Source organism: Parasteatoda tepidariorum, chromosome 11 (genome assembly GCF_982258835.1).
Source record: "Parasteatoda tepidariorum strain Cologne lab strain chromosome 11, Ptep-v5.0, whole genome shotgun sequence".
NCBI lineage: Eukaryota > Metazoa > Arthropoda > Arachnida > Araneae > Theridiidae > Parasteatoda > Parasteatoda tepidariorum.
This window is the reverse complement of record NC_141765.1, coordinates 42,131,092-42,154,565: the sequence shown is the minus strand read 5'-3', so window position 1 is coordinate 42,154,565 and position 23,474 is coordinate 42,131,092. Positions and strand designations below refer to the sequence as shown.

At 26.9% G+C, this 23,474-nt stretch overlaps 2 protein-coding genes across 5 annotated transcripts in view; one reads left to right on the top strand and one right to left on the bottom strand.

Moving 5' to 3' along the window:
- The window catches only part of LOC107448569 (tetratricopeptide repeat protein 21B), a 97,485-nt gene extending 82,278 nt beyond the window's left edge, over positions 1–15,207 (top strand). For all 3 annotated transcript variants that reach the window (XM_071187857.2, XM_071187858.1, XM_016063823.3), the window contains 9 exons: positions 1,232–1,390; positions 3,121–3,184; positions 3,397–3,531; positions 7,982–8,095; positions 12,892–12,945; positions 13,805–13,861; positions 13,959–14,079; positions 14,595–14,662; positions 14,951–15,207. In XM_071187857.2, coding sequence (XP_071043958.1) covers positions 1,232–1,390; positions 3,121–3,184; positions 3,397–3,531; positions 7,982–8,095; positions 12,892–12,945; positions 13,805–13,861; positions 13,959–14,079; positions 14,595–14,662; positions 14,951–15,028 — 850 coding nt within the window. In that variant the 3' untranslated portion in view covers positions 15,029–15,207. The remainder of the gene's footprint in view (positions 1–1,231; positions 1,391–3,120; positions 3,185–3,396; positions 3,532–7,981; positions 8,096–12,891; positions 12,946–13,804; positions 13,862–13,958; positions 14,080–14,594; positions 14,663–14,950) is intronic.
- Positions 15,208–16,703: 1,496 nt separating this feature from the next.
- Positions 16,704–23,474, bottom strand: part of LOC107448578 (uncharacterized) — a 99,398-nt gene continuing 92,627 nt past the window's right edge. For both annotated transcript variants that reach the window (XM_071187860.2, XM_016063835.3), the window contains exons 5-7: positions 20,765–20,806; positions 18,767–18,845; positions 16,704–17,747 (exon numbers count right to left, since the gene is read on the bottom strand). In XM_071187860.2, the coding sequence (XP_071043961.1) occupies positions 17,011–17,747; positions 18,767–18,845; positions 20,765–20,806 (858 nt within the window). In that variant the 3' untranslated portion in view covers positions 16,704–17,010. The remainder of the gene's footprint in view (positions 17,748–18,766; positions 18,846–20,764; positions 20,807–23,474) is intronic.

The following is a 23,474-nucleotide window of genomic DNA, read 5'->3' as shown; positions in this document are numbered from 1 at the left end:
TCTTTTAAATGATCAGGTGGTCCCGGAATCCAATGGTTGAAGTTCGTTGTAAAAAATTCCACTCATACATTTTCAATATAAAATCCAAATAAGCAGTTCATTGATCAAGAAGTAAAATAATTTCTCACTTAAGTAGTCGAATTTTTTATCCAGTTTTCAAAGAAAATCTCCAAACTGTGATTGAGTCATTCATTCCTTTTTGCTAAAAGCATAATCAGCGCAGAAACTTTTAACTTTTTTTTGAATAACACTGATTTCTCTGATCTACTGATCATAATAGATGTTTGCGTTTTACTTCCATGAACATTTGTACAGAACAAAACTGTCAAGTGCATTTTTTTAAATTTTATCCCATGGCAATTTTTGCTTCTTACTGTCAATGCTTTGTTCGGTAACAAGATGAAAAATTATCCCGTCTCATCAGCATTAAATATGTCACTTATATTGTAATCCTTTATTATATTTGGCTAGGTTGTCCACATCTGCTGCTGCATAGTTGTACTATATGTACATCAAATTCTCCACAAATGGATTTGAAACAGAATATGTTTTTTTAATCAGTCTATTCAGCTATTTGATGCACTTTAGCCCTTGAGTTCAAGCCTTTCAGCAATTCAAGCACCTTTTCTTTCAAAATAGATTCTTTTCTTGGAATTTATCAATTGGAATCTTTTCTACATGGATCTACGACCACCCCTCTTTGTCTTTTGTTGATAGAGAGTGGGTGAATAATTAAAAGGTTATTGATGCCATGCTCCCCATACTTTTTGCTGTGGTGGTCACATGATTTATCTCTTTTCCCACTCTTCTGTTTATGACATAGGGAGGAGTACACACCTCTCACTGGCAAATGGACAAGACTGAATAGAAAGTTTGCAAGAACGGCTCCAAACATCTAAAAAACAGGTAACAGCTACAAACAGATAAAGAGAATTCAAAAAGAATTTGTGTACGCATTGTAAAAGAAAATGATTCTAGTCTATCATTAAAGAAATGCATTAAGCACATACAATTTTTATAAAAATGTTAATGTAAACTCTGGGATATATTAGCATTATCAGTGTAAGCAATTTTCACAGACCAGCACAGAAGGAAATAAGAAATGGTATAACATACGAGATGGACAATGCAAACTGTACTTGGTTCTGTAATATAAACTGTACTTGGTTCTATTACTTTCTTATAATTCAAATATTTTATTGTTATCTTGAAATCAATTATTTTTTTTCAGGTATACAGGAAATACATCAGATGCTCTCAAGTGTTTTAATAAAACAAGAAGCATTCCCTTATGGGGACAGATTTCTCTGTGTCATATGATTGAAATTTGTTTAAATCCAGAAAATGAAAATTTCTCTGGAGAAAATGTTGACGTTGATGGAGATTTGATGTAAAAAGCATAGTTATTAATTTTTAGCTTATTACCGTTTAAGTGTCATATAGTTTTCTTTTTTTTAATCTAAATTGAGAAATTTATTGACATAAAAAGTGTCTAATTACTTTTCTCTGGTTTCATGAATTTATGATTCATTAAATCAAAAAAGGAGACTTTGATCCGCAAAAGTTATTTTGTCATGATTTTGCATTTAGCTGTTGTGTTTATATTATTACTGTTAATACTATTATAGTTAATAATATTAATTCAAGAATAATCATTGGCCATATTCAAATTGTTGGATCCATGTATTTTAATTTCTTGGAAAAATTAAAATTCAATTACATTTTATTGTATTAAACATCCCTTTGATCTATAAAAGCAATTTTCTATTCTATTAAAACTAGAAATATTAAATTTCATTTTTGAGTTTTCTTGTTGGTAAACACTTAGATATAATTTAGCTAATATGGCCAACTATTTCTTTAAAATATTAAAGTAATTTTCACAAAACAGGCTTGATATCACACTCATACTAATTATGTCATTTTTGATCATATTTGTTTTTAAAGAATTGGTAAGTTAACCTTCTGTACGTTTTTTTTAAAAATATTACTAGCTTTTGGTAGCTAAACAAATTTCTATTGACTGTCTATAAATATTTCACAAACTTTTTTTATTTATTTGTTATTTTGGGCAGTATCTTTTTTTAATTAGGGTAAATATTTCTAGATTATATGGGCTATTTCCTTTTACACTTGGCGTTTTAAATTCTTTTTTCAAACTTAGTCAAAGTTAGCAAAAATTATTCTAACCCTAGCTGAAATTAGGAATTTCAGATTACATGACTATAAATTTAGAAGGTATCAAAAAGTTAACACATAATTATTACTTTCTTCTTTAATTCATGTTTAACCTGATGAATATATTTATAGTTTGTTTTTTCTGATCTCAATAATACACATTCTTAGACAGGAATCCTAATTGTTACATTGATTTTTAATAAATATCAAGATTTACAATATATGCAATTGATTGAATGCTTATTATTGTTTGAGAATTGTTTGGTTCTTTGAAACTTCTCTCCATATATACACATACATACATATTTATAAATTGCATTTGTTTCAATATCAATCTATAAAATTTGACATTAAAACTGATGTTTTATTTTATTTGTTTTAATCATTTTTAAAAAGATAAATATATTAATTATATAAATATATAAAAAAAATTTATTCTTTAAGAAAATTATTATTAAATTTTTTATATTTGTTTTTTTTTCTTTAAAAATTATTAAAAGACTAATAAATATTTAATTTTTGTAAAAAATAAAAATTCCTTGATTTATCTATTCTTAACCCTGAATACTCCCTGAGTAAACATTACAATTGGGTGACTAGCTATTAAGAGTTAAAAATAAATTTCTTGTGAATTAATTTTATAGTTTATGTTTAAAGTAACTCCGTTAATTGTAATGTTCTTAAGCTTTATCTATAAAGTATTTTAAAAATAAATAAGAATTGTCTAATGGATTATTTTTTTGTTGACAAATTTGTCTTTTTAACTATTCAATTGGCAGGGAAGGAGCTTAGTTTTTAAAAAGAAACTATCCACACTGAATGTCAATGAAATTTTTTGGTGTCCTTGCACTGACTTCAGCTTTTCTAATACACTTATGAATTTTTGATTAAAATTTTTAATTTGTTTTTGTTTTCTTGATGACTTTTATTTTTTTCATATAGGCTGAAAGAAAAAAATTCTAATTCACAGGAAGGGAATATACGTACTGCGGAAAAATTGTTATTAGTAAGTGTGATAAATTGCTCCTTTATTGAATTTTGAAGTTGTCTTTTCTTCTCTTTTTTTGGCAAAATATATTTATAAGTTTCTATGATGGCTGTAGAATTTTATATCTGTGTTTCTTTTATGCATTATAACTCTAAATTACTTATGTTTCCAGCTAAAATTTATTAAGTTTTTTAAATATATGTGTATTTATATGCCTCTATTATTTACAGGAGTTAAAATCTAAATATGGTGCTAATTTGAACACAAGAATTTTTGATAATTTGATTCGACTTGCAAAACATACAAAAAATGATGCAGAAGCTGCTTTAAATGATTTTATTGAAATTCTAACTGATGAAAGATATGTAAGTTTGAAAAATTGTGTTTTTTTGTGAATATTTTTTGTGTAAATTAATATAAATATACTCTAATACTTTCTTCATTTTTTTTTATTCTAACATGTAGCACATGCCTGTTTATGTAAATTTCATGTTGATCCTTGCTATATTTTTTAAAAACTTATGCCTCAAGGAAATGTTTTAGTTTTAATGGTCGCATAATTTTGAAGAAAATAGTCATAGAAGTGCACATTTTTATTCAAGAAAATTATATAAAACTAAATGTATGTTCAATATATTGTTGCATTCTATTTTAATGATGGTTTCTTTTAATGAATAAGACTGTTGAACGAATACAGAGAGCTGATTTATTTACATATGAATGGGAAACAAATAAAGAGCAGATGCATCATAATATGCACTTATTCAAGTAAAAGTGCTGTAACGTAACATTCACAAACTAACTTATGTCTTCACAATTCCATCTCATATATTATCCTCCTTTAATAACATCTCAGTCTCTACTAGTTACCTTGGAAACAGTCCAGCGCATAATTATAATTCCTTAAGATAGCTAATAACTCCTATGGTATAATTCCTGTAATTACTTAAACCAGTGTTTCCCAAACTTATGACTTTTGTGTACCCTTTCTAAATTCTGTGTACCGCTAATAAAAAAATGAATGTACTTTTTAATATAAAAAAATTGCACAAAAGTTAAAAATCTCAACTGGCTATTGACACTACTAATTATTAACTGTTAACTCTGCCAAAAATGGCCGATAAAAAAATATGTAATCGTAAATTTTCATGTCTAGCTTTGTTTTTGAAATTTTCGTTTGTTGCTAGATATTTTGCATAATAACACATACCCCTGCTAAACTGTTCCCGTACCCCTGGGGGTACACGCACCACAGTTAGGGAAACACTGACTTAAACTAATACTTGCATTGACATTAAACCTTTGAAAAAATATGCATTAATTTTTGGGTTAATACTAAATATAAATGTTTGATGAAAGCTGACATTCAGTTTAAAATAAATTAATTATTTCTAAACTCATTATAAATAGTTTGGTATTGTCACCTGATATATAGATTGTGAAATAAACATAATTCTGGGCGTAAGAAATTGTTTTAATCTTTTTCATGTATTACTTTTGAACACTCCAGTTCGTAAATATTACCCGTTTGTAATTATTTTAAAGTGAATGAAATTTTCCCTCGAATAAGTTATGTTTTGATATAAGTTTTGAGCAAAAATAAATTTCAAAAATTAATTTTGTTTCTCTCTTGCATGTTCAAAGCATTCAAACATTAATTTTGCTAATCAATTGATAATTGCCTAAGATATTTTCTGTGTTTTTAAGATTTAGATTAAACCAATTATCAATAAAAATTCATGTATTCCATTATTAATGCAATCTTAGTAGTATTTTCAGTTGGTTTGTTGTTTACTTTTCAAGCTGTTAGTCTTATCTAAATTAATGAAGTTTTTGCTTACATGAATGATAAAATTGATGGCCATAACAATTATTATAAATAGGTTGGCCAGCAATATATGGCTGAATGCATAGCACCACAGATTTAAATATTGTTATTTAATTTGTTTTTTCAGATATGTTTTCTCATCAAATTATTTTGTTATAATAATGAACAAGCCAGGAAATTTAATAATAAAAGAAATAACCAATTTTTGGTAGTGTGCAACTTAATCTTCCATTTTCAAGATGCAGTTTTAAATTTGACTTTAAAAAAGGGAATTACGTAGTAAAGTGAAATTATCTTGTGAAGATATTGAAAAAATGGAGTTAATGATAAAATTGCATGATAAGAAAAAATGTTGCAAAGAACAAGTTTTATTTCGATATTTTGTGAGCAATTTTTGATTCTCTTGTACGGTTGGACCAATTATCCAGAACGATCGGGACCATCCCTATTCCGGATAACTAATTTTTCCGGTTTTCTGAATCTCAACAAAAAGCCGTTTTTTTATTGTTAAACCCAACTAAAAAAAAATTTTTTTTTTGGAAATAATCTTAAAAAGAAGAAAAATCGATGAAGTAATACACTAATGATTATTTCCAAAAAGATGGTAAGGTGAACATCTTTCAAAAAAGAAAGAAAAATCCTAAAATCCTATGAGGAAAAAAAATTTTTTTTTTAAATGGTGGGAAAATGTATCGAATTTCGTTCCGGTTTTTTGGATTTTCGGTTTTCTGATTTCCGGATAACGGGTTCTGTACTGTACCATAATTGTAAATATATATATATAGGAAATCAATACCATCTAGGTACTCTAAATATTAATTAATTAATCAAAAAGAGACTATACAAGGAATCTAACATAAAAATAGTGAAAAAATAACTATGATGGCATCACTATCCTTCAACTTGGTTGCATTGTCTAATGTGGACATTATAATATCTAAAGGCCTGGTTTCTTAGGACAGGTTGGCATTACAAAACGTTAGCTTGAAGCGAGCGCTAACCCCTGATTGGTCAATTTGTATTTGTGAGTTAGACAGCATGCGTCATCCAATGCTCAGCTTGAACGATGACTGACGTCCGAATCAACTGCAGTTGGATTACAACGTAACATTAACGACAGAAGCAATGGCGGACAACATTCAACAGAGCATTGAAATCAGCCAAAATTCTGATTTTAACATTAAACATAGCTTCTTCTTCATTTAGCTAAGGTATAATGTGTTTTTTCTTAGACAAAGTCATTATTTGTTCTCTAAAGCACTGGTCGACAATAACAAAATCAATACAAATTCAAAATAAATATTAGTTTACGTTATTAACGCATGCGCAACGCGAGATAATGTCAACGTTGGTTCAATTGCTCACGCTGAGCTAACAAAACAGTATTTTGTTGGTGTCAGCGGTACGTCAACCTCCCGCTGACGCCCAGAGAATGTACAGGCCTTTACAAGTTGAAAAAATAGATTATTTGCCCCTGCATGAGTAAAGGTCATGCAATGTGTGCAACTGGATAGGAATTGTGCATGCACATTGCCTATCATGACCAAGAAGGTGGACTCACCTGATGATTCACAGTATTAAATTGAATCAATTTAATGTAGTACAAAGCTCCAGATTCAAACGTCCCTTTTTGCTGCAATGTCTATTTTCCTGACACTTTTTAACAATCATAAGCCTTTTTTCTTTTTCCAAAAAGGAAATTTTTTGTTCTTTTATGTCCTTCTTTTATGTTTGTTCTCTAAAGCACTAGTCCACAATGACGAAATCAATACAAATTTAAAATAAATATTTATTTACGCTATTAACGCCTGCGCAATGCGAGATAATGTCTGCGTTGAACAGACAGCTCACTCTGAGCTAACAAAACAGTATTTTGTTGGCGTCAGCGGTACAACATCTTCCCGCTGACTCCCAGAGAAGGCACTTGTCTTAAGAAACCAGGCCTTTACTGGTTAGATTTTTTATAAGTTTCTCTTTTTTTAGAGGTGGGGGTATATTAATAAATTAAATTATTTTAAATTTTAAAATTATTTTTAATAAATACCTTTTTTTATTTAAATGTCCATTTTCTCAAAATTTTCAGTTTAAATTATAGAAAAAAAGCTTCAAATTGTTTATCAATTAATAATTTTTTTAGTTTACTTTTTATTAAAAAGCTTATGCACAGAGATTGTCTTTTGGCATGCCTTAAATTATTTTTTCTAAATAACAAATTTTTCTTTTATTTTAATAATGAGTGAGAATTAATTTTTGAAATATACACATAAAATAGTATAAGAAGGTAATTTAGAATTTGTTGAGGATCAATTTAAGTTATTACACATTTTGATAAATTTTTATGGTGTTGAGTGAGTTCCGCTGATGAACACCATTAAATATATTTGTCTTTCTTATTTCATTAAGTTGTTTTGTTAAGTATTATTGTTCCGCTTGTGCTAGGGGTGTCATTCTTTTTCATCTGGAAGAGGGAAGCGGAAACTTGGCACCCAAAATACTGCTGTGCAATAGAAAACTCAATGGCATCCCACATACATATGAAAATGTTTAGAAAATAATATTTTTTTTGTGCTTAAAAGATTAATTATACGAAACACTAATTCTATGAATACAGAGCCACCTTCAATAAGCAATTTTAATTTGCTTATATTTAGAATATTAAGAATAAGAAGTTATAAATGAAGTTAAATGAATCTTAGATTACAATTGGTTTTTTCCTCTAGATTTTGTCATCAAAAATAATTTTTTAGCTTTTCTTTGGGATTGGTAAAGAGTAGCAAATTGGAAGCTTTAATACCCTCTGGTATTAATCTGTAAGTGTTGGCTATATATTGTGTGCTTTTAAAACAGTTTTGACAAATACTTTTAATAATTATTTTAATGTTTGAGCATAGTTGACAAATGTGTCTTCTGCCACAAATATTTACTAGACCGTTTTGAATTTTGATGGAAATTTTTTTCTTCTTGTTACTCATTTTTATTCTCTTTAGAAAGATCATGCAGGAGCCATTCTTGGATCAGCAATGGCATACTTAAGGTTGAAACAAACTCCTCGGGCTCGAAATCAGTTGAAACGAATTGCTAAAAGTACCTGGAATTTTAGTGTAAGTGTTGGTAGTTTTTAAATATTTAATTAAATATATAATGCTTTTGATTTTAAGCTTGCAGCATTGAAAAAAATTTGAAACATTTTTGTAAAATTAGTTAAATTATTAAATATAAATTATTTTTTATTGTACTGATTAAATTTCAATTCTACTTATACTGATTGTTTGGTTATACAACATGTTTGTGTAGTTAACAATTTTTTTTTTTGCCTTTACAGCCATTATAAGATACATGTTATCAGGATTTACTGCCTATTTTCCACAGTAGTGTATATATCTCACTGCTGAAGAACGAAATCGGTGGCTGTAAACTTTCTCTAGTCTTTGTTGACAATCATATTGTCGTTTTTATAAATCTCCAAAATATAGGTTAGATCTAATTTAATATGAATTTTATAGTTAAAATTTGCCCAGTATTCCCTATACTGATGTTATTTTAAGGTCAAGGGCCACTGCTCACTATACATTTGCTTAATATTTTCTACACTGATGTTTTTTTCTAATCTATCCTAATCGGATGTTAAAGTACTGAATAAATATTTAAAATAGCAATGAATAAATTAATATCAAATCGTACATAACAAATATTCTGGACATTAACTAAAGCGACTGTGTGTTTCTGGACATTCCCGGTGAAAGTCGTCAGTCTCCAAATTTTGGTCATTCATGGTAATATTTATTCATTTTTGAAGACATTTGACTACTTTTCTTATAAATATTTATTCAAACTAGAGAAAAAATGGAGTTTTTAGTCGATATTTTGTAATTTTATGACTTAAATACTTTCCTTGTTATGAATTTAAATTTTTTAACCCCTTCTCTGTTGGATTTTTTTTTCCAAACCGAAAAGAAATGTTTTTTTTTTATTGCTGAAAATTAGTATATCTTCTATCCTAAATCAAAAATGCAAATTATTTTAGTCAGTAAGCAGTTTTTTGCTTGACCTACTGGTGGTGAAATATGTGATGTCTCTTCCACTGATCTCCAGTTTTTCCTGCAATGCAATTATCTTAAAAAATACACTGTTATAACATATTTATTAACTCTATTGCTTTAAGGTGCTTAAGACCAATATATGCATAAAATAATTACTAAAATTAGGTAAAAATATTTTGGAAAATAATTTTCCAACCTTATCCTTAGAACAGCTTCACAATCAGTCTTCTGCATCAGGCTTAAAAATCACATTTATTACGAAAATGAAATGGTAACACCAAGGAAAGCAAAATGAATGAAAATCCAAAATGACTTTGATTTCAGTTCAAGACAGGATATTTCACTGCAAAAATTGTGGGGAAAGTGGGAATAGTTGCCCCACCTCTAGGCAGTATTCAGAAATACAAAACTAATCTCAGGATATAAAGCAACATGTAAGAAGTGACAAATTCTATTTCAATGATACAGTTCTTATCTTCGTTGCATAAGCATGCAACGCCGACCTTACGAGCATAAGAACACCAAGCGTATGAGATGCGATGCCAATAAAGAAGGGGTTAATATAAAATTATGATATTTCAAAGGCATAACTTGTAAGATTTTTGAGATGGAAAATGAAGGAATGAGAACTTATTGCTTAAAATAAGATGCTAAAAGAAAAAATTTAAGTTTCTGTGAACAACCAAAATACTGATCTTAAAATAATGAATAATAAAAAAACTAAAGAATTTCTTCTAAAGATCAAAACACCACAACTAAATGAAACCCCATCTGCAAGAAGCAGTAATTTGTAACTTACAGTAAACGTTGTTTTGACCTTTGTCTTTTCCTGCACTAAACTTTTGATCAAATTTTAAAAATTAATGAAGAAGTAAATTAAGGACTTTTAAATCCTGATCTATATATTTTTTTAATAAGAGGTAGCATGTAAAGAAACAGATTTTTGTTTGGGAAAAAACACTGTTTGGGAAACAAATTCTGATTTGCAATGAAACGACATTTCTTTATTATGGCAAGATTTTTTTTACATTAAAAGAGTATGAAATGTTTATTTGTGCTGCAGAATTCCTTTATATCACTCTAATTGTATTTCATATTTTATTCAAAATCCTAAATTTAAAGTTTATGCTGTGAAAATTATTCTAAAGTCTTGATAAAATCTTTGTCTTAAAAAATTGAGTATTATTTTCTTCTTTATAATTATTATAAAGAATTATTATATGAATGTTTTCAAAACCATATAACTTTTATCAATGAAATATGAGCATTTATCAGAGTCTTGACCACAAAAAACAAGATTTTTTTTCTTTTCATTTATCAAAACTTATTCAATTAATTCAAACTTGTGTAGGTCATTCCAAATTTTCACCATATATTAAAAAGTAATGCTATATCACAAGGATATAAAATGAAAATAGCTCTTAATCGACTGTTAAATTAGGCATTGTTTGAGTATGATTTGATCAGATATTTTATTTTAACTTTTTGATTTACTGATTTAAAGAATATCAACTAAACTGCATTGTATATACTTTTCTATTAAAAATACAGTTCTGTTCTATAAAATCTTTCTCAACATCATTTAGGAGTGTTTGAGTTTTTTTTTCTACCTTGGGATACTAGACAAATGTGTATTATTATTTTGTTATTCATCATATTTTGAAAATTATTATATCAAAGTATTATTTCAGCATTTTTTATTACTGTGAAATGTTGTGAAATGTTTTGTTTGAAAGGGGTGGGCCGGCGCCTGTAGCACCAAGTAAGGGGAGGGGTGCCGAACTAGACCCAGATTTAAGGTTCTGTAAATTATTTATTTCCTCTTCCTTTAAAGTATTATTTACTTAAAAAATATATTCATAGTTTATTTTATATTCTATATTATATATGTATATACAGTAGGGAACCGATTATCCGGAACATCGCTATTCCGGTTTTCTGAATCGCTACAAAGAGACGTTTTTTTATTGTTAAACGCAACTAAAAAAAATTTTTTTTTGGAAATAATCTTAAAAAGAAGAAAAAAACGATGGAGTAATACACTAATGATTATTTCCAAAATGATGGTAAGTTAAACATTTTTCAAAAAAGAAAGAAAAATCCTAAAATCTTATGAGAAAAATTTCTTTTTTAAAAAAAATGACGGGAAAATTTATTGAATTTCGTTCCGTTTTTCTGATTTCCGGATAACGGGTTCTGTACTGTATTCTTAAATTATATATTCTCTGGGTAACTTTTTTTAGGGTTAAAATATTACTAAGTAAAGGTTTTACAGAAAAAAAGAGTGCAGCAGGAAAACCACTTGTTTGAAATTGAATAGAATGAGTTCAGTATTTTCCAGGGAGGTTCTTCTCTGTGGAAATTTCAGGTTCAAAAACCATCCAGCAAACAAGCTAATATTCTCAAAAGGTGATTGCAAGAAAAAAAACAGGGGAGAGGTGTGACCTTGGAGAATGATTTCAATTTTGTGTAAATTTTTCTCTCAATTGAGCCTGTGTATTAAACGTACTCTTAATATAATGGGAATTCGCTAATACAAATCTTAATATTTTTTCGTAGAAAATGCTTCTATTTCCTCTAAAAATATAATTTAAATTTCAGTTTTTCATCCAAATCTCGGCAGATTTTTTGAGAAATTGAGACTATTTACAAACAAGAGCAAAAGGTTGACTTCCAAGATTATTATCCAGATCTTAGTAAATTTTAAATTAACAACAAGAAACATACATACACTTTTGCAATGTTTTATAAATTTTTTCTTTACTATATATTTAAAATAATTTTCAAAAGATTTTTCTGGGAAACTAAAGTAAGACTTTTATTTCTCTAAAAATGTTTGCCAATGGCAGCTCGATAATTTCTTTATTCATCTTATTTATCTAAAAGTTTATTATTTTTGTATTCAACGTTGAATGTAGGTTTTTATTTATTTATTTTTATATATAGTTTTATATATCAATATTAATCTGAGTAGAGAATATCCAATCTTTTCCCAAAATTTTTTAATGGGCATAATCATTCAATATTATTATAACGACTATCCATTATTTAATTAATGTGTTATATACAAGGTTATTTTTAATTTATTTTAAACGCTTATTGTTAAGATAGTATATTTCATAAGCAATTTATTCCAAGTACACTTGTGGCTTTGTCATGACTGAATTTAAATACAGTGAGTGAATAAAGTAAATATAGGGAATGAAAGTATACCAATCAGTGAATAGGTGAATTAATACTAGTCAGCAAAAAATAGCAGTGAATTTGTTTATGGGTGAATCATTGAAGGACATTTTAGCAAATTGTCAGTTGAATGAATGAGTTATAAATGCATAAAAATATTTATGAACCTATAAATTGTTTTACAGCAGTCAACAACAAAAATTTTTTATTTTTGAAAAATTTTTTAGCAAAATGACGATATATTGAATGCAAATTACAACAATAATGTATATCGAAAATAAAACCGCAAGAATAACTGGTTTTGAATAGAGTATAAAATTATTTTGACAATGATAAAATTGTTCGATTAAACTAATGATTTTCATTTTTTAACTTTTAATGCATTGGTTGTATTTTATCATGTTCACTTGTTTCCCTTATTATTTAGGATTGGTGTAGATTTTATAATTTTCTGATAGAAATATTGTAATTTAAAATAAAAAAAGCATATATCGTCTAGCATAATTATTTTCCCGGTAGCTTTACAGATACCGGGAAGCTGTAAAGCATAATTGTCTTGCTGATTACATCATGAGGACAATTCACGGATTTTATTTTTTAAAAAAGGATTCCTTTTCCAAAATTAAGTTAAGAGCACAGTTTCCAGTATTAAAAATGTCTTTATTATCACCTAGGATGCAGAGTACTTAGAAAAAGCGTGGCTTCTTCTTGCAGATGTCTATATAAAGGTACAGTAAAAATATAGCTATATCTACAATAAAGCATATCATTATGATACATAGTTTTATTATAGTTAATACAACTGTTTTTTTTTGTCTTTAAAAACAAAAAACTAATATAAGTTATCACAAAAGTGGTGTGATTTGGAGAAAATGCAGTTGAAATGTCCATCTGTAACAATTGTTATTAACCACTAGTTTAGAATGTGATAAACATGCTAAAATTAATGAATTGTAATTATACTCAAGTTCGATGAACCAACCTCAAATTTTAATTATTGAATTTTATTTTCTAAAAATGTTTTGTTTTATTGAAAAACTTTCAAATATAATAAATAAATGTATCAGTTTGATGCTTTTGTGCATTGCAATTATAAAGTGGAAAGTTATAAATAAGGGAAATCTTAACACTTTGGCAGGTTTAAAAAATGAACTCTTTCATATAATAGATTTATAATGTAAACAAGTGCAAAAAATGCCTCATACAAAAAGAAATTTAAGAAAAAAATAAAGATTTTAAAGCATATAAAACTAAATAAAGAAAAAGTATAAAATGTGCTTATTCATATTATTTTTAATCAGTTTAAAAAGAAATTAAATCGCTTTTTTTATTAATTTTTTTGTTTTATCATATCAATATATTTCTTTTAATACCTAATTTTTTTTATTGTTTTAAAGTGAAAATTAAAAATTTCATTACTATTAGTATAGTAGTAGTATTATGCTTTCAAAATTTTATGAAAATAGAATAGCATTTTTTGAATATCTTGTTAAAACCACACCATTTTTTGATAGTTCATGTTCCTGTTTAAAAGATAATGTTTTAAATTTTGAAGTGTCATTTATTTAAGTTTGCTTTGCTTTGCAGGCTGGAAAATATCCTTCAGCATCTGAAATGCTTGATAAAGTGTTGCTTTTTAATAAAGTGAGTTTGTTATGATTTCTGAGATCATTAAACTTTGTTATTTAATATAGTCCTACTTTCTTTTATGTTTATTTTTAACTAATATGATTAATTTCAGTCTTGTACGAAAGCATATGATTTATATGGTTACATCTCAGAAAAGGAACAGAGTTACCGGGAAGCTGTAAAACACTTTGAGAAAGCCTGGCTGCTTACAAGCAAACTAAATCCTGTTATTGGTGAGTTATTGATTAATAAAAATTATAAGCAAATCTTATGTCTTAAAATTTGTGTCTAAGAACAGCGATAACTGATCTTTTTTTTTTTTTGAAGTTTGAACTTAATAAGTTAAATTTCATTTGCACTGGTACAGTGTCATCAAAATGAACATAACCCACATACATTTTTTTCGGAGTTACGATTGCTGTTTTCCTCGTTGATCAATATATAATCAAAAAATTACACAGTAACCATTCAAAATGCTTTGTTACCATTATATTGAAAATAATTAAAATTTGTTAGATTTTAATTATTTTCAATAACGTTTTGTTAAAATGTTACATTCATTTTGCTTGGAAACAGAATGTTAACTTACCTTGTCAATATTAATAACATTGATTAATATGTGATCATTTATGTTAATGAACTAAGATTTGGAAAAAATGTTATCTTGAATTTCACTTCATTGTGTTAGCTGTTGACTGTATGAAAATGTTATGCTTTGTTTATGTTGTTTTTTTAAAAATATTTCCAGGTTATAAGCTGGCATTTAACAATATGAAAGCCAAACGATACGCTGATGCCATTGATGTTAGTCAAATGGTAAGAACAAATTTGTTTTTGCACTTCATGTTTAACTGTTAGAGTTCAAGAGTAGTTCAGAGTTTTATCTCTTTGGTTGTTACGTTAATGTGCAAATTTGGGTTACTGTTTTTCCCTTGTACACTGTTTCTCTGTTCAATAACATGGGGAAAATTAATTTTATGTTGCAAAATTGTTTATCAGTTGTATTTATTCTTCTTTTTTATATGTTTAGAGAAATTATATTTTACAATTTATCATATTGTAAAAAATATTTTTTCATATTATGAAATAATTGTTTTTTTGCAGGTGTTAAGTAAATACCCAAATTACCCCAAAATAAGAAAAGAAATTTTGGAGCGAAGTAGAACTCATTTGCGAACATGATGATTTTCATCCTCTTCAACTAAAGTGTGTTTTATTTTTATTTGTTATTCCAAAGAGTCACATTCACAATGTAATTATTGATTATTTTCATATGAAATCCATTTTTAATGCAATTCAGAGTGTATGTAAATATAGAAATGTATTTAAAAATTGTTTTTAATAAAAATATTAGTTTTTAAGCTTGTTTTATTAAATATCTACTAGAATTAGCTTCTTATGTGCTTTTATAAAATATACTGTTTATAAAACAGTCTTCATAAAAAAGCATTTACTTTTAGCTAATGTGAAATATTAATTAAATTTGAAGCTGGAACAGATATTTTTAGTTAATATCCCATAACTTGTTGAATAATCTATATAGAAAAAGCTCATGATGGTTTTTCAAACTTAATTTTAGTTCTTTTATAGTTGTGAGGCATAAAAAGAGGGCTGAAGTATGAAATGTATTAGAGAATTACAGGTCATTGTGTGAAAGGCTGTACAGATGTATTTAAGTTTAGCTAATTAATTCTACTACTAGTTCAGTGCCATATTCAAGACTTATAAAATAATTATTTATTTTGTTCTTATTGATTTATATTATTTTTTATTTTAATAATATTTTATTGTACTACTACCTATTCCCTTAAATTTAAATATGATTATTTTGTAATGTATTACTGATTGAAATTGTTACTTTATAAATATCAGAATTCTCTGTTCAAAAGCGTTTGTGCATTATTCGATGGTACGAGAATACTGTAAAGGGCACAGTAGTATTTAGTTATGCCGTAAAAAATTATCTGTTCGTGAACAATGATGACACTTTAAACATACACAAACAAAACTAAACAATTGAAAATATCTTGATGTTAGTAGGTTGACTTACATAGGAAGTCTAAAAATTTAGTTTTAGTTTTTGATTTTAAAATACAATCTTCCCCGACTACTAATTACCTCTTGGTGAATAGCAGTTTTGATACGTGTTTATTTTCTACTGTTGTAATATAGTTATAATACATGCAAAAACTAGTTTGTATTTTATATTTATTGAAATTTATAATAATTTATAGTTATAAATATAGTTAAAAACAAACGGCAAACTACAAAAACAACTGCAATATTGTCTAATTCGGATTATCCTAAGAAATGCAATTATTTACAGATAATGCGGACTTTTCAATAAATAATTGCTTCAAATTTTTTCCTTGCTATTTTATTATGTTTTACAATAAATTTAATTTTAAATTCAATTTTTACTAATTTGAATAGCATTTCAAGGTGTTTTTCTTTTCTTTTTTGTAGCCAATTTTCAATTTTTTTCTGTTATAAGATGCTTTTGACAAACATTTAAGAAACTATGTATTTATGTTTGATAAAAGAGCAGATAAGATAATCTTTTGTGTTTGCTTGTTAATGGTTGAGTTATTTCTAATGATAATTACAAAAATCTGAAGTCAAGAAATTTTATCTAGATGTGACACAATTTGCACCACATTAAATAGATTTGGGAAGATATTAAATATCTTTATGCTGATTCATAATTTTTTTGTCTCAAAGTTGTGTCCTGTATTTTTCCGCTTTAAAAATTTACTGAGAAAATTGTCTTTTTTGCAGTTTAGAAAGGTATTTTAAAATATAGCTCATTGTGAAAAGAAGTTTAAACTAGGTCCAAGGCTTAAAAAGTGAGATACAATTTTTGGATAAGTATTTATTAAATTCATTAGTCAGCGATTACATAGCTGTTTAAAGGAATTCAAATTTCATGAATTTTGGTATTAAAACTTCTTATAGAATGTTGATGAAATCAGTAATTGATTTCTATATCTATTATATAATCTAAACTTAAAATTCAAATCTATCTTCAGACATAAGTAATACGTAATTGTGCTCATCCTTCGATAGAAAATATGAAATGGAAAGGCTTTAAGATATTTTCTTATCTTTTTTCCTTTTTTTTTACTTGCAGATGAACATGAAAAATATAGTATTCTTGCTGCAAATTAATTCTTGTCATTTTTAAACTCTTTGGTTTTCTGTGTTCCATCTTTCTCTGCATCTGCAGTGAAGTTTGAGGGAACAACACTATCTGATAGAAGTATGACTTTACCATCTCTTAACTGCCTCTTCATTTCTTCACTGAATTCAGTTGGGAGCTTGCTCATGGAATATGTAGTTGACTTTGTATCATTAAAAACATTACTCCTCTGCTCCATATTTTGATTTAGAGGATAGGGCATATATAGGGGTCTGAAATTTGGATTAACATAGTGATTGAGCACTGGGTTGTCTGGAGGGTATCTACTATCAGACTGAGAAGGAACACCGTAAAGATTCAATCCTCTTTGTCCTTGCTGCTGGTCAGGTCTTCCTTGTTGGCGAAAATCAGCAGCTCCATACATATGATTCCTTTGCAAGAAATTTTGGTTGTCTTGAGATTGTAGTTTCTGTATAGTACCTTTAAGACCGTCATGATAAAGTGGGTAATTGTTCCCAGCCATGTTTCTATGTAACCCATTGTGGAATTGCCTTCTTAACATTTGTGGGTTAACTGGTGGCAAATTAATGTGCATACCTAAAAATGTATTGTTCATATATATCTGTCTAGGTGGTTCTGGGATGTGGTTTGCTGGCTGATTCCAGTAGTGGACATTACTCTCATCTACAACTCGTTTCATTGGAGCATGCTCACTCAAGTTTTCACTTTCCTTCGTTTCATTTGTAATTAATATTTTATTGCCTGAAAAATATCGCAGGTTTTATATTAAATAAATGAAAGAGGATTGGAATTAAAATAGCAGTTTGTTTAGAGATATACAATCAACTATGATCTGTCATTTGCAATGTTTACAGGATGTTACACACAGTCTTTTTTTATGTTATAAATGTTTGGTTCTACTTATTATCTCTGAATTTATTTTAGAGAAATGTCAGACTGAACTAACAAAGAAACAAGGTAAACAATTATGAAGCAGTGCATAAAGAAGAAAAAACTTAGTCATTGGTTAACATTTTAATGATTGTAGTGTAAAAGCTCATAAATTGTTACATAATATTTAAATTTGGGGAAAAAATCTATATATTTTGCGATGCTGAATTCAAATATATTATTTTGCGGCCAATCAAATAATTCCTAAGCTATCCCCTTCTTATTAAGAATTTTATTAAAAAGAAAAAGTGATTGCAGTGAATATATAGCTGTCATGGTGCAGAGGAGAGAGATAATTTTTCAAATTATGATATCGGGTGTTCAAAACTCATATTAGCCTGTAATTTATTTTCATATGCTTCTCAATCATTTCACTGTTATAGTTTTCAAAATAGAATTAAAATTCTATGTTTGTTTTAAGTAGTTATAAATGCTGTATTAATCAATTTTTCAAATTTTACCATGGTCTATAACTACTCTAAACAGATTATTCTATCAATGTGAATTTTTGCATTTTAAGTATTAATATTACATCAAACTGATAAACTATTTTTCATTATTTGTGCTCTTTTGATATTGTTTGGGCTTTATTTATCGAAAAAGTGTAGTCGTAATTTGTGCATAATTTATTTTATTATGTATTTTAAATTTAGTTCAAAACAAGTAGAATAATGCTAAAATTAATGTGCTGATTTTTATTTGCAATGTAATCCTAAAACTCACTAAGGAGAACATGCTTCTTTTGAAACAATGACTTTAGTTTTTTTTTCTTGAACAATATTTATTATTCATTTTGTATCTAGATGAAAAATATTTTAATTTTGACTTACCATCTGATTTAAAACCTTCAATATGCATTGCACTTAAAATATTTTCCTCTGTCTCTCCTAATTTTTTCAATTCAGCTACCTAGAGTTGGAAAAAATATTATTTTTTAAGGTTATAAGAAATGTTTTCATGACACATATTTAAAAATGTATTAAGTCAAAGTGAAAGGTTTTTCATCTATAAGTCAATGAAACCTTAGCAGTTAGTTGACTCTGCTGAGGTCCTCACGCACATTTTCTACTTTAATATTTAGAAATTTTTATTTATTACAGAAAAAATTTTATGCTAATTTTAAAATGTTTTTGTACTTTAATTTGTTTAATTAGCATTTTTTAGGTAATTGGATTGCTAAGGGTAAAAAAAAGACCATGGAGCAAACTAGTGATAAGTTCCACTTATTTTAGAGATGACTTTTCTTACATCTAATGTTTCTTAGCATTGTTTCTAAATAGATGCTAAGAAAAATTCTAAATTTTTTGCTAGTTAACAGCACAATAGGGAGAAACATCTTATTACCTACATACATAGAAATCATAGCATTTTTAACCAAAGACACTCTCCTAAACAAATTTAAAATGTGGTTGGCTTATCATATTACTCCAGGCCTTTCAAATATGAAGAACACATTGAGCATTTTTTCATCAAACAATGGAAGTTAGAAGAGGTTAAAGTTGTATTTATGTATTTAAAATTGATTATGTTTGAGGTTAAATAAATATTTCCAAGAAACTGAAGTGGTAAGATATTACCTGATTGAAAACTTATACGCTTCAAAAATATACCAAAATGAAATGACACTCGACATGTTTTTTTGCTTCAAAAATAGGTGCCCATCTTCAAGACTTGGCAGATAAGAATGTAGCAAAACAAAAATTATTTGCTACAAATGACAAAATTTATTTCCACCCCATTCACATCAGCCCACCTTGATATTCTGGTATCCTATTTTTTTTCATTTTGATGTTGATCCCCTGATTCATTAGTTTCTTTCTACCTATCGATAACATGTGGAAATACATTTTACCCCTGATTTCCTCGTGGCTGTTGTGTTTTTTCGTGTTATGTTCCATCTTTTTTTTCTCTCCTGGCTACTGTGGTTTTTCTAATTATTGTTTCTTACCTTTATTTTTCCATGTTTCATTGGTAACTTTACGTTTTTTTTCTTCAAATCATTTTCGTTTCGTTATATTCACAACTGTAATATCATTTTTGTATATTTTTAAAGCGTATGAAGTTTTTAATCATGTAATAAGTTTAAAATTTTTATAGTCTTAATGTATCATCCCTCATTTTCCCATTCATTTATGCATTGCTCACGTTATTTAAAGCAATGATTACACCCTTTTCATTCTGTTTATTGAATTTTCATTTCTTATTCTCCTTCACTTACCTTATCCCAAAGATTACCAACATTTGTCCCTCTTGTTTGTTTTGGTCAATTTCCCCATATATTTGATTAATTCTGAATTTTTTTTTCCATTTTGCATCTTGGCATTAATTATGATATAGGCTAACTGGATAGTAGAACTAAATTGGTTACCTTTATTTTAAATGCAGTTTCTATGTTTTTTTCTTACTGCAAGCACAAAGAATACCCTACCTTTTTTACAAGGTACTTATGTATTCAAAATTCGTCCCTGGCTTAAATACTGATGCAATATCTGTGCTTAGCAGGTCTCTGTTAATAGTTACATTTTCGACTTCATGATTGCAAATACAATACCAAGTTTTTATTCATTTATTTTACAAATCAATAAATAAAAACTAATATTAAATAAATGCTTTAATTCTGATTTAATTTAACTTTACACTTATGGGTGAGAAAAAAAATTCAACACTTCTTGAACTCATTCTTATTAAATTATAAAATTTCGGAATAGTCATAAAACTCATAAACCTTTATTAAGTTTAAAACTTTCATATTCTTTTATTCCTGAATTATCCTGGAAAAAAGCACCATAATTCATTTATATTTAATTATAGAAATTGTAGTTGCTCACTTCAGTTGCTATCCTTTCTTTAAGTTTCTCTTTTTCTTGTTCCTGAAATATTTAACAGATTTGTAACATATCAGCAAAAATAGTTAGATCTAAAAAAATTTAATATTTTGTGTTCATGTAAAACATTTCTTAGTAGGTTATATAATGGAAAATTTTATGTTTAAAAGATATGATTGATACAAAAACTTCTTATGAAAATTGATTTCAATAAATCTTTTTCTAGACTAAATTTGTGTGTTTAAATTCAGTTTGATACATCTTTATTCGAAATTAACTTTTAACATTCTTTTGTTTTTAGTTTATTTATTAAGCTTATTACCAAAACTGGATTTTATACTTTTGAAAAATATTTAAATTAATGTGTAAATTAAAAATTTGATATTATTTAATAGTTTTATTTTATGGAAAATTATAGTAATTATTCACTACACATGGAAAGGAAATAAAATATCTAAAAAAAGGAAGAAAAACAAAGCTTTTGACTAATATATGTATATATGTAACATAAAAAGCTTCAACTAATCTTTTTATATTATTCCATTATCCAAATTCTTTTCTTAATTTATTATTCTAATCTAAACACTCTTTCTCACACTTAATATTCACATCCTGTCTTTTAATCTATTTTTGGCTTCAAGTTATGTATTAATAAACATTTTTGATTTTTCCCTTTTTCTGAACCGTGAGAACGACTTTTCCTTCTACCTATTTAATAGATCAATTATAACTATTAAGAATTCCCTGAGCACTGTGATTTTGTGTCACTTAGATATTCATTATTTGATTATGATGGTTAAATAAAATTAATTTGCTCATTTTTTAAATCCTATGCCTGTTTGTCCTGCTTGCTGGACTGACATCATTAGACTTCTACAAGATTGTGGTACAGCTATAAAAAAATTATTGGGATCGGTACTTTTCGCTATCAATTTGTGGTGAAAAAATATAATTTTTATCAGTGAAAACTTGTGAACAAAGAAGTGTTTGTTGAATTGATTTCCATTTAATTTAGTAAATAGAAATGTTATTCAATATTAATATCATAATTATGGAGGATTACTTTGTGGAGAGAAGTTATTAAATTGGATTTATTGTTTTTGAAATAAGTTTTACTAGTGTATATATTTATCTAAAAATAGTATTGATTTTTATTAATGGTATTTGGTATTTATATTTATAATTAAGGATTTTATTTATTTTGATTCATATTTTTGTGCTAATAATAATTACAAAATATATCACGATTTTCAAAGTATTTCAACAATTGATTTAATTGAATTTTTTCTTCTCATCTTTGATATTTCATTTGATTATATATATATATATATATATATGTGTGTGTGTGTGTGTTGAAAAAGTTAATAAGTTGAAAATATATATATATATTTTCAACTTATTTGCATTGTTTAACAGATTTGTTTATTTATGCAATTAAAATTATTTTCAAATTTTTTTTTTCATTATTGAATGCAGAAAAGTTTTTATTTTGATTCAGTAAAATCATTATTATAACTATAAAAACTATTTAAAGGAGTTATTAACTTTTTATTGTATTATATATTTCACAGTGTATATAATTTATTGATTGTATAAATAAAATGTAAATTTTGTTTTAAAAATTGTGTATAGGGTTAAGATACATAAGTAATTGAATTATTTTTATTTTTCTTCTAATTCTAATTATTAATTATTGAATTCCCTTACAATGTGCAAAAATTATAAATTAAATATGGAAGTTTCAGAAAATGCTCAAACCAATACAAAAAAACTTGGAAAATGAATTAAATACTAGTTTTCCAGATTTGAATTTTAATAAAGAAAAACCAGACATATTAATGTTTAATTAATGTGCAGTTCACAGCCTAGCTCACACATTTCCATAAACAAACCAAGTTTCTTACTGCTGAAAATCAATTCCAGTCTTAGGATACGAAAATGACCAAGCACAGATTGAGAATTAATAGTATCCGGATACACTCAAAATACGTTAAAAGTAGAAATTTAAATATTAGAACTGCCTTATACCAGATTGTGACTAATAAAACTACCAATTAAAATATCGACACAAAAAGTACTTTAAAAAATGTTCAAACTAAAATTATCGAAAAATTAATATGTTCCAAAAAGAAACAATTTATTTATTTTAACAATTTAAAAATTTGTCATATAGCTAGGTCAGTTGAATTTTATATTTTAAATACTGATCTACCTTATGCCATATTAGGTCTAAAAGAATGTATTGGATTTCAATTAGTGATTGATTGGGTTAAATAGGTTCTTATGCAAAATCGGAGAAAACTAATCACTTTTACTGATTTTAAAAGCAATTGTCCTTGTACATTTCTCCTGAAATCCAGGTTAATGATGGCAATAAAAATACCAATAAAGAAAATAAAACATAAATGGAAATGAAAAATGAAAGAAAGAAGAAAAAGTTTGATAAATCAAATAACAAACAAATAATGAAAATATTCATGAAATGTTAAAGAAAAGAATATTTTAGACATAAAAAAATAAGAGCTTCAAAAATGAAACAAAGTAAAGTTGAAGAAAAATAAAACAGAAAATGGACTTAAATATAAAGATTTAAGTAACAAAACTGAAAATTATCTTGAATTTTCAAATATTCTTGAAACTGATTATGGTAAAAGAGCACTACATTGTCAGAGTCATGTTGACAGAATTATGTAAATTCAAGACAATGGAGAAA